This window comes from Leguminivora glycinivorella, chromosome 6, assembly GCF_023078275.1.
Source record: "Leguminivora glycinivorella isolate SPB_JAAS2020 chromosome 6, LegGlyc_1.1, whole genome shotgun sequence".
NCBI classification, from domain to species: Eukaryota; Metazoa; Arthropoda; class Insecta; order Lepidoptera; family Tortricidae; genus Leguminivora; species Leguminivora glycinivorella.
This window is the reverse complement of record NC_062976.1, coordinates 19,838,813-19,847,998: the sequence shown is the minus strand read 5'-3', so window position 1 is coordinate 19,847,998 and position 9,186 is coordinate 19,838,813. Positions and strand designations below refer to the sequence as shown.

Below are 9,186 nucleotides of genomic sequence, written 5' to 3'. Positions count from 1 at the left end.
TAGCCTATGTCACTCTCCATCCCTTCAACTATCTCCACTTAAAAAATCACGTCAATTCGTCGCTCCGTTTTGCCATGAAAGACGGACAAACAAACAAACACACACACTTTCCCATTTATAATATTAGTATGGAAGTATGGATATTAATATGGAGTAAGTATCTAAGTTTGAGAGTAGCAGATACACGCGATTACGGCGCACAGTTCAGCAGTTCACCATGATAAGTCCAGATATTGGCCAAACTCCGCAGTTTGACAGAAATGCCCGCGCGGGCTCGATCTCGTGTATATTAGTTAGTTTAATTTACTAAAATGGAGCTATTTTATTTGTTATTAGTTATTTTTACGGTCAGCAGGTGAGTACCGTTTTATTTAGTTAGTTACAGTTTGAAACTAATTATTTTATAATTAGGTTCAATGTTTAGTGTGTATCTAAGCTCCATGTGCGTACTTTCGTGTAATTTTATTATATACGGATAATGCTTATAATTATAATATTTTTTTTCTAGTATGTTGCATTTTGGTAATTTAGACCAAGGTATTATATTTTTCACCTAAATAGGTACTTCTAACTATTACCTACACATCATTAAATGAGTAATTATTTTAAATTATTCACAAGTTGGTGACATAAACATGGCACTACTTAGATTAAAATATAAGTTTGTATGATAGGTTAAAATTCTATTGAGACCTAAGTACGAGGATGTGCCTAAGTACTAATTTATTTGTATTGATTTTCGTATTGTTGGACGCAATAGTTTAGGGTACCTATATCTAAGTACCCATTCAGAATATGTCATAAATACCACTAAATGGAAGTAGACCTTGGTTGTACGAGTAGGCATATGATAAAAATGAAGGCACCTCTAGTTATCTACATAATAAACATTATTTAACTCTGTATTCCGGTCTATTGTAACCTTCAACTGTAATAATCTACTTAGTAACTTAACTTCCTTTATTAACTAACAATTAGATAATAATTATGCACAATGGTTTACTATATTTCCAGATATTTTGAAGTGTACAAATCTAATATACTCTTTCCAGCACCTGTGGGAAAGTAGTTGAACATGACGAAAGCATACACGCTACGAACAATATAAGTAAAGGTGACTCAGCTCCGAACACCACAACTACTGAAGCGGTATCCAATAACGTACAAAATAATATAGAGGATCCTCTTCCAAAGACATATGTTTCTGTGAACGCAACCGATGCTCAAGCTAATAAGGATACACTCGCAAAAGCTTTCGATGAAGATTTTCTAATTATCACACGACTTGGTAAAGAACAAAACCTCGTATCAACTACCGAAAAGCCTGCGAAGGATCCGCTCGAGAACGTTATCGATGTAGAAGACTCTCTCATTATTAACATAAAAAACAAAAACGCTGAAAAAGATAACCTTGTTTTAACAAGTACCGAAAAATCTACTAAAGATCTATACGGAAACGCCCTTGACGTGGACTTCCTGAATATAATAAACGATTATGAAGAGACACAGTCAAGTGAAACACCAGAAGCTAAAGTCGATAATGGTACTGCATTGTTACTTACGGCTTTCATAAGAGACGGGCTCATAGCTGAGGCACGGAACGCTTGTAGAGTAGACCCTGATTTATTCTTAGGGTTCGAGAGTTACAGTGGTTTCCTGACAGTGGACGAGGAGTTGAAGTCTCATCTGTTCTTCTGGTATTTCCCGGTGCCTGACAAGCCTGTGAATGAAACGCCGTGGATCGTGTGGTTACAGGGGGGTCCAGGAGCGTCTAGCTTGGCAGGGCTGTTTGATGAAGTAGGGCCTTTCACTGTTAGTCAATTTGGAACTTTAAAAAGTAAGTGACGTAACGTAATATTTATTATACGTAATTAATACCGGGTGGTTCCTGTGACACGAGCAAATTATGAAAACACAGATTTTACTCCTCAAACTACAAGTTTAGCAACTTATACAATTTATGGAAATTTTTTATTTTAAAATGTTCATAGAAATTGAATATTAGCTTCAATTTATGCCGTCACCTATTTAAATTTAACGAAATTGAAAGTAGGTACGTAGTGTCTCTGTAAAAAACTTTAAAATGTATTAAAAAAAAAAGACACGTTTTTTAAAAGTCGCTGAAAAATTTTATGCATTTTGAAAAGTATATCAAGTAGGTAGGTATATGTGGTATATGATATGCTACAGTTTAATTCATCATATGTTTAAATAATTTCTCATAAAGTTTAAATCATCCTCCTTGCGTCATCCCGGCATCTGCCGCGGCACATTGGAGCCTGGGGTCCGCTGTGACAACTAATCCCAAGATTTGGCGTAGGCACCAGTTTTGCGAACGCGACTGCCATCTCTGCCCTTCCAATCCAAAGGGTAAGTAGGCCTTATTGGAATTACTCCGGTTTCCTCACGATGTTTTCCTTCACCGAAAAGCGACTGGCAAACATCAAATGACATTTCGCACATAATTTCCGAAAAACTCATTAGTACGAGCCGGGATTTGAACCGGCGACCTCCGGATTGAAAGTCGCACGCTCTTACCGTTAGGCCATCAGCGCTTAAAGTTGCATAAGAATAGAGAGTTACTGTCAGAGTAAAATGTGTAATCACAGTGCATAGACTACCATCTCTCGACACAAGCTTAAAACTTGAACCTCAGTTTTGACAATTTGGCTCATATTGTTAGCTTGATATGTGTTAAAATGTCAAATATTAATATTAGCGCCATCTAGCTGAGCGTACCCCAAAGGTGTAATGTCATCTAGGTAATGTTGTTATAAGACTAGTCTTGAAGACTTTTAAACCTTAAAGACTTGCAAACCCTAAAGGTTCACGCTTTAAAGACTCAAGCGTTAAAGGTTTTAGCTCAGAAACGGTTCAGAACCTTAACGCTTCAAGCTTTTTATGAGCTCTTAAGAGTGAGTCTTTAAGACTCGGGCTTCATAGAGAGCTCAAGCTCCCTAAACCTCGAAGGCCTGTGTCAAGCTTTAAGAGCTCAAACAACGAGCTTTATAGGCAGATAGTATTTATTTTTAACCCTTAATTTGACGTGTCGGTTTGGTAGATTTTAGGGTTCCGTACACAATGGGTAAAAACGTAAGTCTATTACTAAGACTCAGATATCCGTCCGCCCGGTCACGTCACCACACGTCATGTATCTCAGGATACTAAAAAGTACGGAGCTCTCAGTGGGCGAGTCCGACTCGCACTTGGCCTGTTTTTTTACTTCTGTTGACCTTCGGATCTAGTTAATTAAAAGCTCTTAAGACTTAAATGCTACAAACCTTATAGACTTAAACCTTCAAAGCTTAGGAGTCTTTAAAGCTTGAGGACTAAAGATTCGAGGATTCTGTGCTCGTAAGCAGCAACGCAAACTTATAAGGTTGAGGCTTATATGGTCGAGGCTTTAAGGTTCGAGGCTTTAAGACTCAGAAGTCGCGACTCGAGTTTTGTAGTTTACGCCTCAAAGCTTAAATTCACAACACTACATCTAGGCCACCGTACCTTTTTCTGTATGGTACTGAGGTACGTTTTTTTCTTAGACTTTATCTGTCTATACGGAGTTATATGTCTTTGGTAATATGTACCTATAACTGCATTGGTCTCTCACCATAATACTTACATATTTCTCGTAAAGACATACCCCCTTATTCATAAACGTAGGTACTCTAAAGTAATCACGCCGATAAAGTTCGTTTGTCCCTTTCCGACGTATTGGTGTGATAGAAAGGGACAAAAGAACTTTATCGGCTTGATAACAATGATAACTTTAGAGTACGTTTATGAATAAGGGGGTTAAAAACGCGTCAATTCGGCGTCATAATTGGGAAACAATTTAGTAAGGAAATGTCACAGTATAATCTGAAAAGGAAATTCAAATTGTAATTTCAGAGAACCGCTACAGCTGGATTCAGAACCACTCGCTCCTGTTCATTGACAACCCCGTGGGCACCGGTTATAGCTTCACTGAGAGCAAGCTGGGATATGCCAGGGACTTAGACACGGTATTTACGTAACTTCTCATTATTTACACAAAAAATATTACTATAATAAGAATAATAGAAACCAAATCAGGCAACAAGGGCAACATAAATAAATTAGGATTTTTTGGAATTCCGGTCTGATCGCTCTAAACCAATTAAGATTTTACCAAAACTGCGAAGCCCAAGCGGTGACTTTTCCATATTAAATTAATAATGCAAGAACAGGGCATGCACAATAATGACATAGGGAAATTGGAGAGCAATGTAAATACAGCTCACAGGTGTAGTTAGGTACCTAAACAAGTTGTGTGTCTAACCATTTGTTACACCGAATCATCGTCATATTCTGCACGGGTAGCATGGTCGTGCGATAGACTATAAAATATCAGACCACTTACTAATAGTGCGATAGGGACGGCTAGATGTTTTATTCATCTAAATTTTATTGTCATCTTAAATATCAAAACAATTGAATTTCGACTACTTACGTTTCCAGTACACGACACACCTCCACGAGGCGATGAAACAGTTCGTGCAACTCTTCCCCGAGCTACAGATGGCGCCACTGTTCGTGGCCGGCGAGTCATACGCCGGCAAGTACGTCCCGGCGCTGGCTCACAGGATCCATCGACATATTGACAGTCCACCGCACTTCAATTTACAGGTTATATTCCTACTGTTCAATTAAATTTATAAGAGCGGTAAGAGTGTGCGACTTTCAATCCGGATTCCGGAGGTCGCGGGTCCGAACCCCGGCTCGCACCAATAAGTTTTCAAAACTTATGTGCGAAATGTAATTTGATATTTTCCAGTCGCTTTTCTGTGAAGGAAAAGCATCGTGAGGTAGGTAACCGAACTAATTCCAATAAGTATCTAAGGCCTAGTTACTCTTCGGGTTGGAAGGTCAGATGGCAATCGCTTTCGTAAAACTAGTGTCTAGATTGGGAATAGTAATCTGTTACTCTTGGGATAAGTTAATCGTGACGAATGCCGGGATAACGCAAGGAGTAGATAATTATGATGATCGGGTATTGTAATCCTTGCATGGGAAACCGAAATGACGGAAGCCCACGAGATCTATTGTCTTCATTGGAATGGGTATAGAATCCTGACAAATTTGCATACATAACTACATAGAAAAACATAAAAGAGGGAGACCAATAGGTACACTGAGAAGAACATATTTTGAAGGAAGGGTAGGGTAAAAGCACCAGTGCCCAGCCGTGCGCCAGTGGTCAGCCTTTTTTGTACATTTCGGGCTGTAATTATCAAAGTTTTTGTCAAATTCGTGTAAAAATTAGATAAAATCATAGATTGATTAATGGTAATTGTAAAATATCTCAAGATTTACAATTGATTTCAAGAATTAAGCACAAAAAAATTTCAAAGAGGTGCAGTCTTCTGACATGAAGCATTATGTGCTTTCGCCATTTTTTTTTAGAATGTCACATGATATTTTGCTAAGATGTTAGCAGCCAAATTATGATTTCTTGGTTAAAGAAGAAGAACTTTTTCACTTAATTAATACTTAAACTATCTGAATAAAGTAAAAAAATAATAAAAATGTATGTGAAAACCAGATTTTTAAGGGGGCTGGTTATTGGAAACTAATTTTTTACACAAAATCTAATAGTCAGCCACCTGCGGCTGACCACTGGGTTCAAGGAAATACGTCACAATTCCAGAAGTCAGCCTCCCCGGCTGACTATAGGATTTAAGAGTTCTTTTTGTTTTCAAATGGTACGTAAGTCTATAAATCAATGACCCTTAAATATTTATGCACTTAATATAACTATATTTGCTTGACATATATAAAATATCCAGTAGTCAGCCCATGGTTGACCACTGGGTACTGAGGTCACGGAACACAGAACCCACTAGTCAGCCGAGGGCTGGGAACTGGATACTTAGTAGGCTGTATATTGGTGCTCAGGGGGCTGAGTACTGGCAAAAACGCCCTTTTATTATATTTAACGAAATATTTCTAAAACAAACAATAAGTTAAGGTTTATTCTTTTCAAAAATTAAACTTAATTAAATTCTTGAACTATAAAAACATGAATATTTCAAATCGGTCTATTGGAGATCAAATTAGACGGCTTTGAAAATAGAATTTTCGATTTGAGGCTGACTACTGGTGCCTTTACCCTACCATTGACGGCTTAGAATTACTACTACCGAGTAGCTAATCCGATCTTTTTTCACGCGCATAGCATGCCGCGCCTTGTTCGATAATATTTAAGCAGTTTAACTAACTAATTATTTATCAAACTTTTCATCGTGCACCGAATAATGTGACCTAACTTTTATGCATATTTGTTTTGGTTATCTTTGTTGGAAGCAGTAGGTGTATCGTACTCTGAAAATAGAATAATTACCCATCAACAGCAACAATTACAGTACTGTTATTATTTTGTTTATCTAACATAGCGCAAACAAGCCTTGCTTCGTTTTGGCCAACGTTCACTAAAAAACTCCTGAGTTTTAAAGAAGGCATCGAATACAACTCGGAATATTGACAGGGTGTGATGCTGGGCAACGCAATGGTGGACCCAGCGGAAATCGCGCATATATCAGACGCTTTCGAGCACTTCGGACTGATCGACCAGACGCAGGTGGAAATCATCAGACCGCTGGTAGAAGGATTCCAGGAAGACATCGCTCAGAACAGAAGCGCTCCAGCTAAGATGGTAGGTTATATCCTGGCAAAAAACTATAACTTTTTTGGATATGCTTCATTTATGACGATATTACTACGGCGCATTTCATGTTTGATTTTGAAGCCCGAAGTATTTCGATCCAGGATCAGAAGAACTTTAAAAGTGTGTTGGTTTAACCGGTTGGGTTCTCAATATTTTAATTTGCATCTTGCTTGTTTTGGTGGTACGAGTAGATACGATTTTGATTCAATTTTTGCATTACGTCTTCATCTACATTTTTTTTCGTACCTATTATAAAATCTTAAAGTGTCGTTAGCGGCCGGTTCCGCTTGTAATTATTAATCTGCAATATTTAGAAGAATCGCTCCAGCCTGTAAAGCCGACGTTTCGAAGCCAATTTCGCGCCTTTTAAAATAGTCAATCATCAATTGCTTTCATCTTTTTCATCTTGGTTACAGAAATGGGTCAGCCTCGTATCAGCGCTCCTCCTAATGTCCCACCAAAAGCACGCCTACAACTTCCTTCGGGACACCATCTTCGGCGGCAAGTACACGGACCTGCTGGACAAATCCGACGTGAAGAGAGCCCTGCACGTCGGAGACATTCAGTTCAGTCGGGTCAACGTGACCGTGAACATTGAGTTGGCCCCGGAGTTCCTTAGCAGCACGAAGCCTATGCTGGAGGAGTTGCTGGATCATTATCGAGTGTTGGTGTATTGGTAAGTCATCATTATCAATGATATGCGTTGATATTGGAAACCAGTCTATTAACCACCTATTTTCTTAGGCTACGTAATTAACTTACCCTTTAGAGTCCCTCTTTATTACGTTTTGTCAAATACTTCAGGGTCTGGAGAATTTATTTATACGATACTGCTAAGTGCTAAGTTCTGGATGCCTTCTCTTTCTCTCTCTCTTCCAAGGTCTCGGGATCTTTTTGTTTTATTACATAACCACGAAAAATAGATGTGGAGCGGGCCTCGCACGGTAGTGTGATATAGTCTATCGCGTCGGTGCATCTTTTTCGCACTTACAGAACGCGTCGGCCCGATTAGCTATACCGCTGGTGTTCTTTTCCTCGATTTAAGGTCACCAAAATATTCTTTTATAATTTTAGTTTTTAATTATCAATACTTATTCATCAGTGGGCAGCTAGACCAGATGCTGCCTTGCTTGCAAACCTCCAAGAACGCTCGCACATGGAAGTGGAATGGCACCGAGGAGTTTTTACATTCCATCCGGTACCCCTTCATTTTCAACGGCAGGAACGCTGGGTAAATATTATGTATAAGTATAGGACATGTGAAGTAAAAGACCTCTAGAGCTGTAGCTGCTGTGTACAGCTCAGTGTCTTAAGCAGTATCTTAAGTAAAAAATGTATCTTAAACACAGTGCTGGCCATATCACAAACTATATTGAGAACATATTGATTTAGACTAACACGATTTGCACTCATAATTTTAGAACAAAACGGGAACGTCGAAACGTCGGGCCAAATATAAATGTAAGTGTTTACGCGATTAAGTCCCGTCTTGTTCTAAAATTATATTGAGAACCAATGGAGGGTCAGATAAATTTCTTTGGCGGGCTGGACACCACTGTGGGCTTACGGCTCAGCCACGACATTGGTCTAAGCGCGACAGCGGTGAGCGGCGGCCATACATTGGAGCGAGACACAGCGATGAGACTTTTCATTCGCACGTATGGCTGCCGCTCGCCGCTGTCGCGCTTAGACCAATGTCAGGGGCGGCTCACTCCGCGATCCTTTCGCCGCGCTACAAGTACATGCCGGCGGCCGCGAGTTCGCGGCCCATTCAGTGGCGACGACCTTCGCGCGGCGCAATAGAATTCAATGTCGTCTGCACGTGCGCGGTCCGTTTGTTAATGTAGGTAAGAATTTAGAATGGCGGCGTTTTGTAAACATCAAAGGAGTGAGCCTTCTGTACTTGTACTATTATATATTCTGTGCCAATGTCGTGGCTGGGCCGTTAGGCATAATTATTAGATCACGGTTTAGACTTCTCATGTTGCCTGTCTAAAAACCACCGTTCTTGGAATTTCCCCCTTACAAGCGGATAATATAGTGGCGCCACCTGGCGTGAAAAAATGTCAGTTTACTTCCTCATTGAAATTTTCAGATTGAGTAAAAATATTGAATGCGTAGCATCTGAGTTATATTCACTTTCAGCCAATCCGTGTGCATCATACCTAATAATTATTGTCTTTACTTTCCCAGCTACCACAAGACCGGTGGCCGCCTAACAGAAGTGGTGTTCCGCGGTGCAGGCCACATGGTTCCCCAGGACGTACCCGCACCATCACAGGCCCTCATCACCCGTTTCACCCACGGAGTCCCTATTGGTCCCCGCAACATGATGTATGAGGCGGCCCTGCATAACATGCATAATTATCTGCGCAATGGCAGTAATCTAAATAATAGTGATGTTTTTGGGTATTTTTAATAAATTAATTGTATTGAATTGGTGTTTCTTTTTGTGAAACTCCGATCGTAGCTAGACAAGACCCTCATCATCAGATTCGCTTATG

At 39.7% G+C, this 9,186-nt stretch overlaps 1 protein-coding gene across 1 annotated transcript; it reads left to right on the top strand.

Annotated features, from left to right (window-relative positions):
- The first annotated feature begins 210 nt into the window (after window positions 1–210).
- Window positions 211–9,119, top strand: LOC125227471 (venom serine carboxypeptidase-like). Its single transcript, XM_048131797.1, has 8 exons — window positions 211–355; window positions 1,053–1,837; window positions 3,889–4,001; window positions 4,477–4,644; window positions 6,503–6,670; window positions 7,099–7,358; window positions 7,785–7,913; window positions 8,876–9,119. Exons 1-8 carry the CDS (start codon window positions 312–314, stop codon window positions 9,099–9,101), a joined length of 1,893 nt encoding a protein of 630 aa, XP_047987754.1. The 5' UTR covers window positions 211–311; the 3' UTR covers window positions 9,102–9,119.
- Window positions 9,120–9,186: the final 67 nt, after the last annotated feature.